Source organism: Botryllus schlosseri, chromosome 10 (genome assembly GCF_051294905.1).
Source record: "Botryllus schlosseri isolate E-star chromosome 10, Bs_hap1, whole genome shotgun sequence".
In the NCBI taxonomy this organism is placed as follows: Eukaryota; Metazoa; Chordata; class Ascidiacea; order Stolidobranchia; family Styelidae; genus Botryllus; species Botryllus schlosseri.
In genome coordinates, this window is record NC_137245.1 from 22809730 (window position 1) to 22831864 (window position 22135).

The 22135-nt window shown below is 42.6% G+C and overlaps 2 protein-coding genes across 2 annotated transcripts; both read left to right on the forward strand.

The window, feature by feature from the left end:
• Positions 1 to 1302: 1302 nt before the first annotated feature.
• LOC145449041 (uncharacterized) lies at positions 1303 to 2114 on the forward strand. The gene is made up of 3 exons (XM_080327500.1): positions 1303 to 1459; positions 1627 to 1728; positions 1789 to 2114. Exons 1-3 carry the CDS (start codon positions 1390 to 1392, stop codon positions 1980 to 1982), a joined length of 366 nt encoding a protein of 121 aa, XP_080183626.1. The 5' UTR covers positions 1303 to 1389; the 3' UTR covers positions 1983 to 2114.
• Positions 2115 to 12964: 10850 nt separating this feature from the next.
• Positions 12965 to 20235, forward strand: LOC145448309 (YTH domain-containing family protein 2-like). Its single transcript, XM_080326686.1, has 6 exons — positions 12965 to 13104; positions 13239 to 13332; positions 15056 to 15139; positions 15327 to 16279; positions 18310 to 18964; positions 19634 to 20235. The coding sequence occupies exons 2-6, from the start codon at positions 13309 to 13311 to the stop codon at positions 19694 to 19696; spliced, it is 1779 nt and encodes a 592-aa protein (XP_080182812.1). The 5' UTR covers positions 12965 to 13104; positions 13239 to 13308; the 3' UTR covers positions 19697 to 20235.
• The last annotated feature ends 1900 nt before the right edge of the window (positions 20236 to 22135 follow it).

The window sequence follows — 22135 nt, forward strand, 5'->3', positions numbered from 1 at the left end:
TAGAACCAGTTGTGGGGTAAAATGGCAGAAAGAAAATAAATGTGAGACAATTGGTTAAAGAATCAATTCGTTTATTCATGTGAAAATACAAATAAAGCGTTAGACAAATATACATTTGGTAAACGGTAGGATTATTGTAAATTGACGGACGGACACAAAATCAAAGTCCATCCCCTTCTACCCCGACTGAATGATCAAATATTCGTTGCCTTTCAGTCTGTTTCCGTCCCTCAATTATGCAGAATGACATATCCTCTGTTGAGACATCATAAATCATGGTGTGTCATACTCGTCCTATGTCTCATTATATAAAATGAATGACCCTTGAAAATATCTCAAATATTGCCCTTGAGACGGAGTAGCAGATGGATTCAAGAAAAGCCTTGTGTACAAAATACTATCGACTCTCTTTCAAGGCGTGTTAACGTATAAAATGTCACCATTAGCACGCGCTGCAATATGGGTGCCTTAGTTGATAAATGAATATGTTGAAGTGGCCTCAAACTTCAACTCTACCACAATTTTTGGCGCTCACCTCCGTTAATTTCAGTATTACTGTCCAGCATAATACAGCAGATAGAGTCATTTCTCAATTAATGCGTGATGCACAACTCAATTCTCCAATTATTCAGCGTGACGACAACGAAATAGCCATTAATATGATTTATTGAGTTGATGGCACCTGAATCAGTCCCGGCAGTTATACAAATATCGCTACTAACCCTGACATTTGGTGTTCCATACGTAGAAACTAATACATATTTACCAAGACCATAGGATTCACATGATACAGTGGTAGCGTCACGAATCCGCCTCTATTTGATTGCGTAAATAGTGATTGCATTTTTTTCTTACTCGCATCCTCATACTTGCAAGGTATATAAACGGAGAGAGGCTGCATTTACGGAGCGCGATAGCCTTCTTTCTCAGAGAGCAGTATCTAATATACTGCTTGATGCCGGGATGTTGTGCACTTGTATATTTTTACTGAAATCCTAGACAGACCTAATGTTGATGGTGGAATACGGACATAAAGGCTTAAGTTGTCGCTGTCTCTTCGCTGCTGCATGTGGTGGAGAGACTGCGGATGTTCCCTTGATTTCCTCGTAATGACATCCAGGCCCAACCATAACTTCCCGGTAAATAAATCTCAGTAGCTGCTCAGTGCTCATGTATTATAGAATTGAAATTTTAGCTTGCCGAACGCATAGTACTCACGCAGCAGGAGGCTGCCATAAAACATGTTTACGAAAGAGGTTTTGAGATTGGCCTGGCGGTCGAAGTTTCGTTGTATATAGTCGCCTACTCTGACTCAATTTTGTTACATTCAATACCAAAGTTATTATACTATAGTGATTAAGTGAGTCGCCAACGATTGAAGGTAACGTGATGGCGGGAAGTTTGAAAGCGATGTTGTGCATTGTACTTACAGCTGCGGTCGTGAATGGAGCCCCCTCAGGTGAATCATTTTTTCTCATCTGCTTCATGAGACTAACGTCTTTCGTCTTGTGCTATAGTGCTGTCGAAATATTGTCATGATATGCTCTTCAATACGCAATCATGATGGGGACTGCTCTGTGCGTCTAAGATTACGAGCGCTAAAATACTTCATTCTTCACTTCACAGCCGTTCGGGATGATCTTATAGAAATGAGTCCCATTGCAAAGCGGAGCAATTGCAACCAGTTGTATACTAGCATTTCGTATGCAATCTGGAAAAATATTTGCAGTAAGTGCTATCAGGACTGGTGGATTTATAGAATATGACAGCATACGATATCCTATTCAGCGCCGAGAAAGTCGTATATGTTCACAAGACGTTTTGAGCAGCCAAGAATCGATGTCGGTTCGTATCGTGATGCCGGAAGCTACGACAGAGATGAAAATAATGAAGTGCGAGAGAACGATCTGTTGATGAAGCAATTCAGTCGGGAAGCAAGAGACGGCGAGGCGCAGTTCGATGCTCCCATGTACGTGATATGAGAAACCGATTTCTCAATGATTAGTTTTTCGTAATCCAATACAAATATATATACAATAGATTTAAAATGTTGCTTGTTTTACGTTGGCCTTGCCAAATTATGAATACAACGAATGTCAGAATTATTCATAAGACCTAAAAGTGTATATATCTTCAAGTGTCTGGGATAGCTAAGTTGGAAAGTCAATTTATCTGCTGGTACAGCTACATCAGACATACCGTAAGTATAGCTTAAGTTTCCCGAATCCCGACTCTCTGGAGCATTAACGGGCCAATGAAAGGCAGTAGAAAACGTATTACGACATTTTACTGCAAATGTCAATTTAGTCAAATCGAATTTTAAAGCATCAGCACTCCGCAAGATTATCAAGGATTGATCCCGGAGTTGTCTCGAAAAATCAATTCGATACGGACTGTTATAGTTCATGGCGGGCTATTTTCCATAAAAACGTCATTACGAATTAATGAACTCCTTAAAACGTCCGAAGTCTACCTAACTGACATCATCAATATTTATATATTTTTGTTCAAGTACGAATACATCCTCAAAATCAGAGCTATGGAGGACTACCGTTAAAGATTACTTGAGAGAGTCATTAGCTTTAAAATTAATTATTGTTCTGGCCAATTGTACCTGTAATTGAGAGAATGCAGCTACTGCTCTTTATGTAGCCTGTTTTCTACGGGCCAAGGCAGATTCCACCCTAACAATTATGTTATCAAAGAATTTCATCTATATGTAGGCCTATAGCTCGCATCGATAAAGGAGCTATAGTAGTTGACACCTCCACATATTATAAAATTCGATTCCCTAAAATCGTTGAGTTGAGGTTCATATGGTTTCGATAGGCTTAATGGGACACAATATGGGATTATAATTGAGCCATACACATATCTATCTTTACAATCAATCAGATCTTCTCCAAACTCAACAAAAATTAGTGTTAATGATTAAACTCCTGTAATCTTCTACATCTGATATTTGCATCACTATATCGACAGAGTTGAATAACATAAAACTGAAATTTTCCGAGGTTGAAAACATGTCACTCGAGTGCATAGGGAAGATATGATCGGGCACTGTAGGATTGGATTATTTCATAGATTATTTGTGAAAGCTAGAAAGCATAATATCCTTCGGAACTATAAGGCTGTTAAATTTTTGTATGTATTACCACCTTATTTTTGTCCATGAAGTGATGAAAATTATGAATAGTGGATATGCAGTTCCATTTGCAACCTCGTAACTTGCATGTCTGATTGCAACAGTCAGGGAGAGCTCGATGTTATAGTGACGCATGACGGTTTCTTCGCATCAGCATACTAGGATTTGCCGTAATGTGCATGCGTGAGGTCAGGGTTTTTGCTTAGAGCCACCGGCGTCAGACATTGTCTTCAATACACTGACGTGTGTGATAGCGCATCCGCATAGCATTGGATTTCGCCCAGTGGCACGCGGACTGGTAACTTTTTGAAATGGTTTGTGATTACCGTGCGTAATCGGAACGAACCCCATTTTATTTATTTCGAAACTAAAGCATACATGGCAACGCAGAGAGATGCCTGGCTGCATCACATTTCGATGTCGAGTTTTATATGGGCAGTGGCCACCTCCCGCTCTGTGTCGTTCTTTCCCGCCGTTCTTGGAGAATATAACAGAAGAGACGGGCGAATACAAGTATAAGGGTTGAAAGGAGCACAGAAGATTCAGATGAGAGACAGCCGGGAGTCCAAGTTCGAACAATGTTGCATCGGACCATAACACTATAGGATATAGGTTTACCATGTTTTTCAGGCTCAAAATCCGGACACGCTTTAGCGCCTACTAGCGGGTCTCAAAATTAGGTAATTGTACAATACAAGTTATTTATGTTTGATTGCATTATTATTATTATTATTAATACACATTTTACAGTGGCGCGTATCGCCTGTTTTAGGCCTTGTGCGCCACAACCGTACATTTCTTAAAGTCCAATGTCTTTGCGTTGGCAATGAGGACGACTTTTCATTTCCACGCGCACTCCCACTCTCCATTCTCTCTCCGTTTCGTGCGTCCTCTTTCAGGTCTCTGTTGCCGACTTTCGAGCGCGGCTCACTCTTCTTCTGGGCTTTTTCAAGACGCTGCTTTCACAGCGAGGTCGGCGATGAGGAGCCCAGATAAACCTCCGACACATAGAAACATGGCAGAGCCGAGACTCGAACCAGCAACCATTGGTGTCGTGACTGCAGTGTTTAACCAACTGCGCCACTCGCTTCCCATGTTTGATTGCATGTTTTGCGAGGGTGGTGGACCCACCTACTAAATTCAATATGAGTGAAATGTGACACTAAATCGCGCGGTGCGCGAAGAAATATATCAAGCAGCATACATTGGCTTAACAATAATTTTGTTTATGTTGATTTACGATTTTTGTCTACTTCAAGCCTTCAGAATTCCGCATATTTTAGAAGTTCCTCCCGGACGCTGTTTGAACAGTAAAATCCCGGCCATGTCCGGGAAATTCCCTACTGTAGGAAGACCAGTAGGCCGTTGTGGATGTTAGATTGATAGACTATAGATAACTAACCTACGGATAGATGTGCAACACGTGACTCACGGTCGAGTGATGCGACAACGGCGGATTTGTTGTCGCTTCATAGCATGAAACGGGAGCGTAATTGCTAATCCCATAGATGACGACCCTAGCGCTCGAATTAAATAAAGTTGATCTTATTTGAAAGCTACAGTCGCACTGATTCTGATAATATACATTAAATTTTCATCAAGGCAACGGAAACACCCCGAAATAGCCTTCAAAAAAAATCGGCATTGTTCTAGACCAGTGGTTCTTAACCTTTTTTCTTCCAGCGCCCCCTTTCAAAAATCATCGTGCTCCAGCGCCCCCCCCCCCCCCCCCCCCCCAACTTCATTTTGTAAGGAATGTAATAAAGACAATGAGTAAGAGGGAGGGCCGTAACAGCACTTCGTCAACCCCCCTAAAAACGATTGCCTTGCGCACCCATAGCGTGATAAACTGAACCTCTGAGGGCTTCGACCCAAGGAACCCCATATCGTGATTTTGATGGTCAGCAAAGTTTGTGTGGCCTGGTCGCCCTAGGTACCAAAATTTTCTATAATGCATGAATGAATAGGTGATAATTAGCCTACATAAATAAGTCGCTATAAACTTTTTATCCTCTCAGCCCACGTAATCAGATTAATCAGTAGCACTGAGTGAGCTGTTATATAGGAAAATAAAGGGCACGTAATTAATAATTAAACATATTCGGGCGTGTGCGCAGGTACAATTATTCGTTACCAGGGCCGTAACAGCACTTCGTCAGCCCCCCTCCAAACGAAAAAACGTTGGTCCAGGGCCCCCATCGGGTGATAAACCAAACTTCCGGGGGACTTCACTCCCAGAGCCCTATTAGGCTGTCCGCTATTTGCTGATAGCCTATTAGGTATCTACATTGGGTGTCCATTTACTGAGGCAGCTATTCTCACCTAGTCGCGCGAAGCGCGAAAAATTTCACTGATTAATGATTAAATTGGTCAATATAATCGGGAATTGCATGTAAATTGAGATCAATTTTTATCCTTTTCCTGCTCACGTAAACACATTTACCGGTAGAGCTGAGTGAGGTGCAATGTTCCCTCTAAGCTGCGCACGTGCGCAGTGCTGACACGGTCTCTGCGCACAGAAAATCTACGTTGCGCACAACAAATCCGAAGTTATTACCATTTTTTAGTCGTTACGCACTGTTGTCCAAGGGTCAGCGCAGTGAGTTGTCGAGTGTGCGCAGACTCATCAAAACTTGAAGCGAACATTGTGAGGTTTCTTGGAAACTGTGAGGCCCGTTACTAATAAGTAAACATTTTCGGGCGGGCGAACCCGTTGGTATGACTTCGTTGCATGATGTCATTTTGTGACCCCCTGTCTGCAATATCAAAAAATATAGAATCGCTCTACGGGGATATCGCCCAACAGGAATATCCCTGTCGCCCAATCGTACTAAACTAAAAGACGCACACGATTTCAGATTGGTATTTCTTCACTGACATATAATTTTTCCCTGCCAGATGGAATTCGTCTTCTTGGGTTCAGATTGCCAAGACAGGAACATTCGGTGTCAGTCATCTAGGCGCCCATGGACAAATAAACCTATATGTATTTTGAAGGCTATATGTAACGAAGTTTTCGGTGTTAATTTGCTCTGAATACTCATCAAGGATATGTCCTATCACCACATCATCTACTGCGAAGCCATTTTTCTCCAGCGCCCCCCATACCGCCCCCCTGAGCCCAGCGCCCCCCATATCGCCCCCTGAGCGCTTCCACCCCCCTTCAAAATCGCCAGCGCCCCTGGGGGGCGCTGTGGGCAAGGTTAAGAACCACTGTTCTAGACAATCGTCACCACGCACGGACCGTTGTTATGTCATTGTGCTGCACCGTTGCGATTGTTTAGAACAATGCCGATTTTCAGACTTTGAAGGCTATTTCGGGGTGGTTTCATTGCCTTGAGGAAAGCTTAATGTATATTATCAGAATCAGCGCGACTGTATAGCTTTCAAATAAGATCAACTTTATTTAATTTGAGCGCTAGTGTCGTAATCTACAGGATTAGCAATTACGCTCCCGTTTCATGCTATGAAGCGACAACAAATCTGCCGTTGTCGCATCACTCGACCGTGAGTCACGTGTTGCGCATCTATCCGTAGGTTAGTTATCTATAGATAGACCGTACATCAATGGTCGTTTCTTGATCTTCATATCTGTTCATGTTGATTTCATCGCATTATCTCGTATCTATCCGATTATAGGCTGTGTGTCTGGAGCGGATAGGATACCTTTGATTATGATTATGATATTGAAGGCCCTTGCACATCAGCATGCGATTTACGAATGTTTTCGGGTGGGATCCATGGGTCTTTATTTCTGTTCGAACCATTCGCGGCGAGTGAAACACTCTTTAAAAGTGTAGGCCTACTACACAGCGGGATTCTTTTGGACAAAGAGTCCAGCCGAATACCGATTCAAAACAATCGCAATCAACTCGAGCATATATCAAGAAACTAGAACAGAATAAATAGTGAGTACGGCAGTCAATTACAATTACAAGTACAATCAATATGTAACAATACTGCCAGTGGTAATTGCGTTCATAATGAAAGACGTCGCGGGCCGCAAAATACCCGTCTGTGGGCCGCGGGTTGAGAACCCCTGGTCTAGGCCTATGGTCGAAAATTTTGCTCGCAAATGTATGTGGACCCGTCCAGAACAAGTAGTTTCAGAACCATCTGTCTCAGATTGGCGAACTTTGATTCATTCTGTGACGCATAAAATTTGTCAATACTTTCAGATTAGAATTCCACTTTCAGGACAGACACTCTCTGCAGGTCACTCAAAATCCCGTCGCGGCCCAGATCCGACCCGCGGGCCGTATGCTGTCCGTCCCTGGCTTACAATCATAAACCACTAAAACATTGGTTCCAACATGCGGTCGCGACTATATAATTTGTCATATTAACGCTCCCTATAGTTCCTTAGTCTTAGCCGCTGTGAGGACGGCCGATTTTACCGTAAACAGCACGAGCTCTTGCAATTTGGTTTTAACAATTTTTATAATTAAATCACCATTCGGGTTTCCATGGATTCGATTTTGAGTCAAGCCATAAGAAAGGTTATTGGACCACCGCACTGAACCAAATCCCCACACCACAAAACAGTGAGAATTGTAAACTGATATATACTTTGATAGTGCACGTCATACGATGGATAGAATGAACCAAATGACCTTGTAATGCCGGGGACTTTCCGAATCAGAGAAGTTTGATGGCAACTGCGACAGCAGACATTTGCATTATTTATTAACATGATCCGTGAAAACTGTGAACTACGTGTGCACATTTTTTTACTTTCTTGGAATTCGATGCCGATGTCTCAGATTTGGTTCTGATGGTGACTAGAGTGAAAACGCAACATTGTGATGAAAATGTGCTGGATAATACAAGCATATATTTTCATTTACAGCATTGCTGAATGAAATGATCCGGCCGTCAGAGAGTCGGATGTTTGACATATCCATATACTACACTGTAAGCGAAAATAGTATGTATTTCCATCCGTGTACTACCACTGATTAGGGTTACCATATTTTAAGAATCTGAAAAGAGGACATTGTTTATAATTTTCCAGACTTACAATACCGGAGTAAAATGCGGAAAATTGGTAAAAGGCCATTTTTCCGACTCGACTCCAGAACTGTTATTAAATTCTCCGTTGGTTGACTACTAAAAAAAATCAACCTTCTGGCTCAAGTCCTGAAATACCCGCCGGAACGTTACTTCAGTACTGATTTACTATATCTCAGTTGGATTTTAACATAAATTTAACCAAAATTTGCGAAAAAGAGGAAAAATTCTCATAAAAGAGGACACTTTCAAAAATGTCAAATAAGAGGACGAATCCTCTTAAAAGAGGACGTACGGTAACCAAACCACTGATATCGGGGCCTACTATGTAACATTATAACTTATTCACCACACAGTCACAACTATGAATTAGGGTAATCATATTTTGGAGTCGGGAAAGGAGGACACTTTGTCAAAATTTTCAAACTTAGAATCCTGGACGGAAATCTTGAAAAAATGTTAAATTTCTCCCACTTCGTGTTCGGTTGACTAGAAAAAAAAGGTCAACTTTCCGGCTCATCTCCCGAAATAGCTGCCGGAGCGTTACTTGAGTGCTCATTTACGGTATCTCAGTCGAATTTGCCCAACATTTAACAAAAATTCTCAAAAAGGAGGTAACCCTACTATTAATAATGAACTCATACATCAAAATCCAGTAGGACCTACCTGAGTGATTCGAGTACGAGTCAAGTATCAATTATTATGACGTCATAACATGGTGATCATTAGAATGACTTTGAGAATAAATATTAGGATCTTGGTTGCTTTCACACCCTATTTAGCGTCCACTTGCAACGTAATAATTTTATTTATTACACGAGCTTTCGGAGCTCCGCTCCTTCTTCAGGTGTTGAAATGAAAATAACGCAAAGCGATTCTGGATTCAAACATATACGCGTATTGTGACATCACAGGGAAGATAACTTTCAGGCCGAAAAAGTTTGTACCTTTGTGACGTCATAGACAATATAATCGAAATTGTAATTTGAAAGGACTGCAGCAAGTTATGGCACTGAAAATGAGGTTTGAAAGCGTATATACAATGATTATCATCATCATCATTGGTTTATTAGCAATTTCATCAGTTCAATACACCACAAAAAATGCGATACAATGAATAGACAGGAAGATGTCGAAGCGACTTGGATTTGTCAATGGAATCGGACACCCACCTTGGCCTAGGCGTAGTAAAGAGGAGGCATGCACATATGCACCGAATTTCTCAACTGCAGATTTGCATGGTGTAATGTGACATGCACCCCCGATCTATATTAAGCCCTTGATGGAACGTATTGAATTGGTCGATGTATTTCTGTTCAGTGGCCTTGCGCAGGGTTGAGTCCGCGATGTTCCCGGCCAACACGTTAACAATCATATCATTTTCCGAGTGTCCCGCAGAAGAAAAGTGCTCACCGACAGGCTTCGATCTGTTTCGTTTAAAAATGTCATGTCGATGACTATTTATTCTTCTGTGGAGTGGTTGGCCAGTTTCGCCAATGTACCACGCAGCATCACATCCCTTTTTGCAACGAATTAAATATATCACATTATCAGATTTGCATGTGTACTGGCCTTTGGTCCTGTGATTAGTTTGTCCTCTCGTAATCACGGTGCTGGTGTCGAGAATCAAAACATGCGCTTTTGATATACCGCACTAACTAAAGTGAATTTATATTTCTTGGCCATAACCTATTACTTCCTAGCGAAAATGTTTCAGGTCGATCACCATTTTATAGAGATGCGTTTCCACGATCATGCTTATATTGCGCAGCCACTTATGCTACAAGTTTTACATGCTGTGGACCAGTGATTCCCAAGTTCGGCCTCCAGATAGCCTTCTTGCGGCCCCCAAAATATATTGAGAAATCGATTTATGACAAAAAATAAAATTTATATTTATAAAATACTCTTGCTTGGCTGGCCTCTGTAGTTTTTAATTATAGAATTGCAGAAAAGTTGTGAGTATAGACTGCTAACGATACGTCACTGCTGTGTCAATGCAATGTGCCCTAACTTTCCAGTTGAACGAGCAGTAGCTATAGATATAAATATGTATTGATAACTTTCAAAATCGGAGGAAAATATTGAAAAATGGTAAATTCTTCCCACTTCGTGTTCGCTTGACCAAAAAAGAAAAAGAGGCTCAACTCCCGGAAAATACAGTTTTTCTTTCACGTTAACAGGTGGTTGACTGAAAAAAGGTTCCCGGGTCCCGAAATAGCCGCCGTAGCGTTCCTACAGTGCTGAGTTAATGTATATCAGTCGAATTTGGCCCTATATGTAACCAAAATCCTCAAAAAGAAGCCAAAATCTCAAAAAAGAAGACATTTGGGCGTCCTCCGAGGACACTTTGAAAAAATCAAAAAAGATGACAAATCATCTTAAAAGAGGACGAATGGTAACCCTGTGATAACTAGATGTACAACACGTGACTCACGGTTGAATACGCCGAGATGCATACTACTTAGCCGGCTAAAAGCAGCATAATTGGTAGTCCTATAGTCAGGGCCGTAACTGCCGCACCCCAAACCTCCCAATTGAGGGGGGCCGAGCTCGAAGGGGGCCCAAAATTATTTCGTGAATTAGCATAAATTATAGAGTATTTTTTGAAAATTTATGCAACTTTTTCATGCAAATTTTTCGCGCCTTGCGCGATTTCAATTCGCCACATATTTTGATTATTGGGTACTCTTGTCCAAGAAAAAATTCGCAAGATTTATAGAAATGGGCATATCCGCGTTGGCCATGATCGCACCACAACGCACCAAGACAAAGTTTTAGGCCATGTAACATGTGACTCCAAGAAGTGTGTCAGAACGATTGGCAGCGAGAAAGCCTTGGCCGTAAAGGACTGCTTTTATGCTGACCAAAGACTACGAAATACCCAAAACTTCGTTATATATACAAATACATATAGGTTTAATTGTCTATATAGGCGCCTAAATGACTGATGCCGAATGTTCTTGTCTTGGCAATCTGAACCTCACAAGACAAATACCATCCCGCAGGAAAGAAAATAATATGCCAGTGAAGAAATACCAATCTGAAATCGTGTGATCTTTCAGTTTAGTAGGTTTTTTAGGCAATTCTACATTTTTTGATATAGCAGACAGGAGGTCACGAAATAACATCATGTAAAAGAAGTTATACCTAGGGGTCCGCCCGCTCGAAGATGTTTAATTTTACGGGGTCTGCAGTTTCAAAGACACCTCTCACTCAGCTCTACCGGTAAATCTGATTGCGTGATGGGCAAAGAGGACAACCATGCAATTCCCGATTTTATTCACCAATTTTATCATGAATTATCGAAATATTCGCATGTCGCGCTGTCTCACTAAGCAGTACAACTTTAATTTCCTGGCAAAAGCGAACAACGTGATGCGGGGCCAGTTTATCACCCTATGGGAGCCCTGGGTCCTGACGTTCCTGCCAACGGGTATACTCCCGGAGATGTTTAATTACTATTGAGGGGGCCTATACCTTTTCAAACACACCCCCCGCACCTCTACCGGTAAATCAGATTACATGAACAGAGACAGGATGAAAATTGATAGCAATACATGCGTTTCCAGATCATATATTGACCGATTAAGTCATGAAACTAAAGAAATTTCTCGCGCTTCGCGCGTTTAGGCGAGAAAAGCTGATTCACTCAACGGACACCCAATGTAGCAGATAAGTAGCGGTAAACAGTATACAGTTTGGAAATCTCACCAGGACGATAAAACCACTCCGAAATAGCCATGATGACTGTTTGGGTCCGTTTCATAGCCGTAGTATTCGTGCGGTCCCGACCGTACTCTGAAATTCTAAATTTGGCCCTCACACCGAAAAAGTTTGGGAACCACTGCTGTGGACCAGGGATCTTCAACGTAGTGGCCACGAGCTGTCGGTAGCTCGCGGTCGCAGTAGCATATATTCAAATGAGAGATTTGAAAATAGGAGGGGGGGCTGATAAGGGTTTCATATGAACATCAGTTGAACATATGGGTCAATCGACCCTAAGAAACATACGAACGAAATTTTCGATCGGGGCATGGCTCGTCTTCGCCCATGCGGAGTCTTAACGGGAATCTAGTTAATATTCCAGTCTCGACGCGGATATTAAGGCTTCAGAGAGCAGTGCGGTAACGTAAATGAGCCCGGAGACGCTGGCATGAATCCCGGTGACTCGGTGAGTGAGAGTTATCTGTTCTTGGTAAGGAGCGGAAACCCTGCCACTGCTCTGAATGTCTAGCTAAGTGAAGAAATCCAACTGTACACCACGGCTGTTCAAAGATAACTTTTTTCCGATTCCAGCCATTCACTGATTAAATTGTCAGATTACCTTAAAAAACGCTGCACCCCAAATTTGGTTCAATTTTAACAAGTTACAACTCCGTAGATCCAATTAAATTTTTTAAATTTATCAGGAAAATTAAAAAAGAAAATAAATTTTTCTGTCGACCTCACTAAATTGTTGAGCTGCCTTCAAGGAAGATGCAAAACAAATTTTAGTCTAGAAGCGGAGTTATTCGAGTTGATCCGACAAACGAACATCTCCCCAACATAATCTCATATCAACCTCAGTTACCTTTTTCCGACAAAATAGTGAGTGGCTGCTGGACTCCGGTTCGATGTGGTGGGAGAACCGGAAGTGACAGCACTTAATTTATGAAGTGTATGGTGTATTTGGCAGTCAATCAATGTGTGGGTTATGGGGTTATTAATCATTGGAATATCGTGTAAATGATGCTGGATTAAATGTTAGAGTATATGTAGAAGTAGAATCTGTCTTTATGTGGTCATTTTATAGTCGTCGACTCTATATATATTGTTAATGTGCAACATCTATTATTTCTGGTTAGATTTTCCTCATCATCGACTCATCCCATCCCAATGATCGAATTCGAAGAGGGCTCGCCCATGGACTGCCGTTGAATTGCTTGAATTTCAGTGGGCATTAGAAGGTAGTTCAGTTATTCTGGATTCTGAAAGAAAATTCGTGCGATTTTGGTCCAAAGCATGCATATGCAGAGATATCAGTGACAGCAAGTTGTTTCAATCGTATTCTATATTTTTAATAATGTCTATCTATTTTCAGTGCTGGGCACTTGTGGAGTTTACTGGCGTGTTTGTATGAAGTTTACCTTGAAAAACTTGGAATAATAGAAATGTCTGACGTAACTTCTCACCAAGTAAGTTACACCCTACCAAGGAAGCTGATTTTCATGAACCTTATCAATCTCGATGAACATTAACATAAATCATATGGCCCATGATATATAGCGGTAACATGGTAACCGTGTGTCCATACCAAATGAATTGTAAAAAAAAAATGGCAGGAACCAGTAGCCTATCCTCCACCCATCCAAATTTTGGCTCAAAATCATCTGTCAGTACAAAATATGCTTTGATGTCCAGCCCATGTCCACGCAACCTTCCAGTAACCAAATATTTAGGTACCGGTACTTCGTAAGATTACCAGAGAACCCGGCCCTTGGAGAACCCGGCCCTACCAACTCGGCCCTCGGAGAACCCGGCCCTTGGAGAACCCGGCCCTCGACGAACTCGGCCCTCGGGAAATTTTGTATATCAAGCACGCGTGGTCTACTTGTTGTGGTATTCGCGGTGTTTTTCGACTACTCTGGACCTCGATGAATGCGGCCCTCGAACAATTTGGAATTAAAAATGCATTAAATGTGTACCCGGCCCTCGGGAAATTTTGTATTCACCGGCAATCCTAATATCCCACCTCCGGCAACCCTAATATCCTAACCCTACCCCTAATATCCCACCTCCGGCAACCCTAATATCCTAACCCTACCCCTAATATCCCACCTCCGGCAACCCTAATATCCCACCCCGACAACCCTAACCCTAATATCCCACCTCCGGCAACCCTAACCCTACCCCTAATAAGCTTCTTTACATATAACACACAGATCCATATTTTCGAAAATCACACGTCTGCCCCACGCCAAGTCAATTCAACAATGAGCCGACCACGCGTGATCGATATGTGAACGTCGCGTTCTCTCCCGCGCTTGGCGCTTGCGCAATCCGTGATCACGCCGTGACTGCGTGACCTACGCATGCCCTTACAAGACCTACAAATCAGTTGATAATAACATTATTACTTTATTAATTCATATTAATACTTGTGAATACACTTAATTTCAAGAGGAATTCACCGAGGGCCGGGTTCTCCGAGGGCCGAGTTGGTAGGGCCGGGTTCTCCAAGGGCCGGGTTCTCCGGCAACCCTTCGTAAGATTAAGAAAGGAGGCAGTTGATTTTTTTTTCTGAACCATCATGGTACTTTGACGGTGGGTATACAAAGAACCTGTCTGGAATTGGATATGGAGTTATCGCCACCATTCACCCTGTCCAGGACAGGTGTGGATACCAGTTATACGGGAGAGTCGATGGTTTACCTTGGCGCTTGGCCGGGAATTAAGGACCAAGACCTATACTGACCGTGAATCCAATGCTCTACCGCAACACTACGCTGTTGGTCTGAAGTCTTATCACATCACTAAATCAACTCTGTAGGGCAGCGAATTTACCAATTACACGCAATAAAATGGGGAAAGGGATTCCGCCCAGGCGTTATGAATTTCAAATAATGCAAAAATTTCTTTATGCACCAAAGAGGGCCTTCCATAATAATCAACAACAGGACTAAGGTTGTATAGCAGCAAGTGCAGTTCGCTGTAACTAGGAGGAATTCAATGATATATATGATTCTGATGCACAATGAACATGTGGGTTTCTTACGAATAGCCTACTTGTTTTTCATTAACAAAAATGTGTTGTGTTAGGCTAGGGATCAATCTAATCGTGTGATCTTTGACCAGATAAAATTTTAACAGCTTTGTTGTCAGAAATCCAGCAATTTACAACACCTTGTGCTTTAATAGGGTGGTGAAGCGCCACAAAACGGTTTCGGCGGTAAAGACGGTTTACAAGAAGATTTTTCAAACTACATGCAACCATCATCGCAGGTATGGCAAGATGATATATAACGGCATCTCAGGCCGATATGTATTTCTGATATTGATCGCTCATCACTCCGTTACTGTGCGGTTATATTTTCTCCGTTATTCTTTCCTTGTACAATTCAGCATTGATAAGCATCATTATATTATCGTTTGTAGTTTGCATCGAAATTTATAATGGAATTTTTTTCAGCAACCAAATTACGGCTTCCCTCCGAACGAACCGTTCATCCAAAACTACTATGGACAAATGACCTTCCCATCTTACATGGGCGAATGGTCAACAGGCGGCGATTCCGTCTCCTATATGTCCCATCCGTACGGTAACATTGGTAACGGGGAGCCGCACCGGAACTTCGTTCAAGAGCCTATGTTCAACCAGCAGACTAACGCTATTGGGAATGGACAGGCGTATTTTAACCCGCCTGTTTTTCAACAAGGCAACGATTTTAACGCGTGGACTTCGCCATCGAGTCACAGTGGCTTGGACATTGGCGTCGGTCATCAGAGCGGAGGCAGCAATTATAATGCTGACTTTTACCATCAGATTTTGCCGACGACAATGACACAGGATTACCTCGAAAGAAACGAGTATATGAGTAATAATGCTGCGATAGGCACACTGCCTACAACTGGTCATGGACAGCAAGTCGAATTTATGTCGGGCGGCGTATTCTCGACCACCGGGGACGCTCTTAATAAGATGCCCGGTAGTTCGAGCTCGATGCACTCTTTGGAACACGGTATGCAAAATCTAATGACCAACTCTGCGGCTGTTAACGAGCCTGCTGGTAAAGTTATTCAACCGGCCATGAGTAACGGTCCACCACTACCTGACACACCCTCTCAGCAAGTGGAATACACCAACTCGCAGGTTCCGGTTAAGTTGAACTCCGTTAGCAACAGCCCGCAGCCGGCGGCAGTGAATAAACCTATATCATGGGCGGCCATTGCATCGAAACCCGCTAAGCCGCAGGCTAAGCCCAAACCGAAGGTTTCTGTCGGACTACCTGCGCCCGTTAAACATGGTATGGAGTCTGCAAATTGGGACGGTAGTAAACCCAGTGCACGTGGAATACCTGGGTCTCAAAATGGCCCGAGAAACTTTGGATGGAATGGCGCAAAAATGCCTGGTCATTTGACTGAGTGAGTAACCAGTTTATTAGTTGTAGACACTCTTCGAGGTACGAAACTTCAGTACCGTATACAATTTCATAATATATTCATATTGATATAAACCCGAATCTGGCACCTGTCAGGGGTAATCGTCAGCACTTTGTATATCAACAGTCATATCACCCATTAGTTATCAATGTTTGTTGCAATGGAAAGTGCTTGTGTTGTCGTCTTGTAGGGTTATGGCATGGGAGGCTTGATAATGTGCTTGTTATATCTTTTGTTGTAAGTAGACGCAGATTGGCAGATTGGTTTGGGGATCTAATGCAAACTCGCTGGGCTAAGATGCTCTGAGAGCTTGGCACAGGCCAATCAGTCGTTCATTTTTATTTTGTGTCAAGACCCGCTAATCAGTCATGACCAACTCTTTACCCCCCTAATGATATCGATACCCACTATTCCGGAGATCCTTGTGACTTATAAAGATATCTGCATCAGCTCCACGCATGATTGCATAAATTTATGTAGAGAGTATTTGGGCAGTTTGTAAGCCTATTAATACTCTACCATCTGCAATTCTGAAAAAAAAATAACAGCAACATAAAATTCGGCATGGGGTGCTTTCACCTTTTGTCATTTGACAATTGTCTTGCATCGTAAAATATTTGTGATTTGATATGCCAATTTGTGAACTAGTATCATATTGATTCTGGTTGGGTATGCAGGCAACGTACATTGGTAGACCGATCAAAGCCATAGAGAGTTTGGACTGCAGTCCCTATTCTGGTCCATATCCACTCAAACTTCGGACAATACAATGCTATAACCAGCAGTAGGCTATACGTTGGCATCACCCTGTCTCCACAAACTAGGTATAGTAGTTTTATAATCAATGTGCTATGATGACTAGGATACTAGGATAAAATTTGATCTTGGTTTTATAATGTTGACAACTGAGCCAACTTGTCATAATTATTTATGTCTTTCGCTATTTTGAATGTGGTTTTCGTAATTAACCTTTGAGTCAGTTGAAGATCTTGGAGTGCATGAAATTTGGTATTATGAATATATATTAGTTGGAGGAATGAAAGTACGAGACGACCAAACCAAAATTTCTCACTCATTTTACAACGATCAAAATAGCTGTGACCCTTCTGAGTTCAGAACCACTGATACAGAGAAAGGATTTCTTTGCTGCACAATACGTTATACGGTAACGTTATTCTATATTTCTTCCAATATTCTATAATTAAGACTTTGTTATGTTTGAACTATCAATTAACTCTGGCAATCAATCATATCACCATTATTGGTCGATACTTATCAAGCATTGTCCTGTACCGCAAATGTGCACGTCCGATTGACAAATTCTCTCTTTATGAACGAATGTCCGACTTCGTCTTCTGCAAAGTTTCTTTAGATGCACCAACAGACTGGCACTTATTCATTCGATTCGCCCATATTTTGACCAGGGTTGCTATTTTGTCCTTATTTGTGGGGAGTTTGTGTCCTTATTTGCGGCGATGAGTGTGTGATCACAGCTGGCCGAAGGTGATGTCTTTTATTTTTAGTCGTCAGCTTACCAAAAAGGCCGTGAACTGGTGATAAGGACTGGGCAAGAGTGTTGACCTGTTGTTGTTTTTTTAAACTTGCTCCAACACAGCGGTTCCCAATCTTTTTTGACTCATCGCCCCCTTTTCAAGTTCAGCACCGATCATCGTCCCCCCAAATTTTGTAAACCGAAAAATGGGCATACAAACTAACTGAAATCACCGGCGGGTTGACTAAAAAAAGAAAGAAAAGGTCAACTTTTTGGCTCGCTGTCGAATTTTACACTTTTGCAACCAAATTTTGGTGGGTTGACTGAAAGAAAATGGTTGTTTCTCCGTCTTGACTCCAATATAGCCGTTTTAACGCGTTATCGCCCCCTTTGTCCATTTTCGCCCCCCTATCGCCCCCTTTGTCATTTTTGCCCCCCTAGACCGCCGAATCGCCCCCTGGGGGCGATCTCGCCCACGTTGGGAACCACTGCTCTAACCTTTCATTTTGCGCACTCACAGAGACGAGGACGGCTCCCGTTCCGATAAGGACGACGGCAAATCGGGCGACCAATCCGGCGCGGCCCCGATGGCGCACCCGGTGCTGGACAAGCTACAGCTGCAGAACGAGTACAACCCGAAGCGTCTGACGATGGACTTGCGTAACTCGCGATTTTTCGTCATCAAGTCCTACTCGGAAGACGACATTCACCGGTCGATCAAGTACAACATCTGGTGCTCGACGGAGCACGGGAATAAGAGGCTGGACGGTACTTTCCGAGCGCAGAAGAACCGGGGTCCGGTGCTGCTGTTGTACTCTGTCAACGGCTCTGGACATTTCTGCGGCGTCGCGGAAATGAAAACCTGCGTGGATTACAGCGGACGCCCGGGCGTCTGGTCGCAGGACAAGTGGAAGGGGCAGTTTCAGGTGAAGTGGATCTACGTCAAGGACGTCCCGAACACTGTCCTTCGGCACATTCGGCTGGAGAATAACGATAACAAGCCGGTCACCAACTCGCGTGACACGCAGGAGGTGCCGGCCGAGAAAGGCCGTCAGGTTCTGAAGATTATCGCGAACTACAAACATCAGACCAGCATTTTCGATGACTTCGGTCATTACGAACGTCGGCAGCAAGAGGAAGACGATCAGAAAACTAGAGCCGCCCAAGCAGTTAATGTAAGTCTCGGATAGAAGACTGGAGACGTGGTAACTGACCAGGCTTGTACAAACTAGTCAGTTGACGGTTTACTAACGTACGGTTTTTTGAGCGGTTCTAGTTTCGGATTTTAAAAATCGAGTAGTTCTTGTTCTAGTTGCGCACCCCGAGAAGCCAGCAGTCCGCCACTATCGGTGTAACGGAGTACTTTAAGCAGTACTTTTGCGGTGCGCTTGAGTGGGTTTTGCTTCCTTTTACTCAGAGGTGGTCGGTAAAGATTTGCTTCTACTTTTATTAAGCACTCGAATAGGAATTTGCCTACTGGTGATTTGAGATTTCTGTTTTTATGCAAAGCTAGGTCTAGAGTGGTTTGTTTTTGCTCACTTGGGAATCCTCCATGTACTTGTGCCTGGGTGGGAATTTACGTAGTCATGTTTTCATGTTGGAAGTAGTTTTGACATATATTGGCAATTGCCACTACCGCGTGCAATCAAGTAGTGGTTTGAGTTTTAGTAACTGATTGGCGGTACAGAACTTGCGCACAGCTTTCAACGGTACCTTCATAATAACATTTATTGACTCGAAGAACTCTTCGCATACTTCCCGTCAAGAGTTTTTCTACTTGGGAACCAACTTTTTGACGTCCTCTATAAAGTAGTGCCCGTAACTACCCGCATGTTGTTTTTCAGAGCCGGGAGAGAAAAACGACCGATTCCCATACGCCATCTGCTGTAAAGAACGTCTCCACTTGATATATCTCGACCCGTGGATACTCTACCCTTATTGGCGGATGTCTTACCAACTCATTTACTATAATTGTACTTGTGCTCCTATTTAATTGTTGTGTTTATGACACCAATTTCTATTGTGGAAACAATTGGTATCGCGAAATCTTGTTCTCCTTGTCCGATATCAAACAATGTGTAAATTTTGCCTCCACCAGCAGCTGTCGCGAAGGGTATCCTTTGACGGCGGCTTGTATAAAATTGTAAATTTGTGGGAATTGGCCGCGATTTCAGATTCTGTAGATTTAGTAGGCTACTGTCGTTGCTAATGCGAGGTGGACGCCTATTAAATATCATGATACGCCGACGCGAGGTCACGGGTAAGATGTTACGATTTGCGCAGTCTTTTTTCTGATGATCGTTCTTGTAGTCGATCATAGTTATTTCGCTTCTGAAAATTTTACGGACTATTCACATGGCCTATGTTTTGCGATATCTCATTTCTTAGCGGTGTATCAAGCTATTGTAGTATTTTGATTGTTGTAAAAATCAAGAATTCTCAAGGAGTCGTATTGTAACTGTGGTTAATATGAGTGGCGTGACACCATGTACACTTGTACAGTCATTTTCTATTTTTGTTGAAGCCGAGCAGCATTATTGTTGGACGCTCTCACGCTCCTATAGAATGTCAGGATGCTTGGACATCAAATTTATTAGGATCGAAATGTGTCTTCAACCGCAGAATGGTTCTGATTTGCAGCATTTGGCCTCAAATTTTTCCGGGATCGTTGAAGTATAATCAGTGGCCCTATTATTTTTATCCAACCAAGACGAGCAATGCACAATGCGATGCACAAGACACAGCGTGACGTAATTAGCAGTTAAGAGGATGCCGAAACGACCAACTACAAGCTGTTTAGAGTAACATTAGTCTAATGCCCGATGCCACAGTCGTCGGCTCCTTTCGTACGCAAATGCCTTGCTGTTTTTCGTTCGCTTTCCTTGAATCCGTCCTTCATCGAGCCTGGGCTAATTTATAAGGACGCTGTATAGAACGGCGACGTGGCAAAATTTCTTAGTGCATTGCTAGACCGGACTAGGATTCCGTGATAATAGTGGGTATCATGTAGTTCAATTCGCAATTATCGGTTCGTGTTTTTGCTCAGTCTGGTTTCGTAAGTGGATGTTAGAGTTATCTCGGCGGTAATGATGATACCAGGAAATGCCCCGGGGTAAGTTGCGATGTGGTTTACTGGTTTTGTTAAAATGTCAGAACGGTTGGTACATCGAGGAATGGCGTTATGGATGCGCCAATCACTCGTAGGTCGGATGCACGGATTGGAGATCCGAATACGGAGAAAATTTGGTATGATGTCCGAATCCGGTATTTGGTGAAATTATTTCAAAAAAATTTCATGCCGGATCCAGTTTCGAGGTAATCGTAAATCCATCAACGAAGATTCGAAAAGCGGGTATAATCGCCAAATCCATGCTCATTTCAGGTTTTAGTCCACGAACAGCGATTCAGAGTAGGAGGAGCTCAGGAAAAAACTACAGCACTTCGAGAATTGCAGCAGCCGAGACTAGAACCAGATTGACCAACTCCATTAACTTCCGCGTGCTGGTGATAAAAATGATACACCTACCTCGGCCTAGACCAGTGGTTCTCAAGCTGGGGGCGTGAAAGGATCTTGAGGGGTGCGAAGCTGGGGAATAGATTCATATTGAAATGAACCCGAATATTTTCGGCTGACACTCGTCAGGGATTATCGTCAGCAACTATGTATATCAACAATCGTATCACAAAATATGACGTCACCAACATGAAATTTCGAGTAAGAGAGCGTTCAATGTACTGTTTTAGATGGTTCACGAATTGCTTTTATTGACACAGCCTTGGCTGGTGCATTTTGATAAAAATTCACTCCAATAAGGCAAACAAATGAAAGTGTGAATGGCTCCTCCCGACGACGCGAAATCTGTCGTCTCTCAATGTATAATCCGAACAGTAATAGGCCTATCTAGAACTCCGGGATGGAATACTGCGCGTGTGACGTCACAAAAAGGGTGAATCAAGCGACCCAGCGCAGGGCATTCCAAACGCGAGTTCTAGAAATCCCTGAGGCCGAATTTCATAATTGAGAATTCTCTCATCAACATTCATAATCCTTCCATTCCACCAAACTATCCGTTGGGATTGTTAGCATTCTGGTTGCGTTTTGTGATATGACGATAAGGGGGACGCGAAAATTTTTTCATTATCATTAGGGCGATTTTTTTGACATGTCAAAATTTGTCAAAATTGTGGCGTTAGGTCGAAAAATTGTAAAAATATTTTGCAACCTGCATTTCGTTTGTATCGTAGATGTTTAATTGTTTATGCACTGTCGATGAACCATAGCCTGTCTATACGAAGCAGGGTTGTAACCAAGTCACAAGGCTCCGAGTCACAAGTCATGACTTAGA

Coding starts and splice junctions, on each gene's coding strand:
- LOC145449041 (XM_080327500.1), top strand. CDS start 1,390: ATGGCGGGAAGTTTGAAAGCGATGTTGTGCATTGTACTTACAGCTGCG. Junction 1,460..1,626: donor CGTGAATGGAGCCCCCTCAG/GTGAATCATTTT, acceptor TTCACTTCACAG/CCGTTCGGGATGATCTTATA. Junction 1,729..1,788: donor AATCTGGAAAAATATTTGCA/GTAAGTGCTATC, acceptor TATCCTATTCAG/CGCCGAGAAAGTCGTATATG.
- LOC145448309 (XM_080326686.1), top strand. CDS start 13,309: ATGTCTGACGTAACTTCTCACCAA. Junction 13,333..15,055: donor CTGACGTAACTTCTCACCAA/GTAAGTTACACC, acceptor GTGCTTTAATAG/GGTGGTGAAGCGCCACAAAA. Junction 15,140..15,326: donor ACATGCAACCATCATCGCAG/GTATGGCAAGAT, acceptor AATTTTTTTCAG/CAACCAAATTACGGCTTCCC.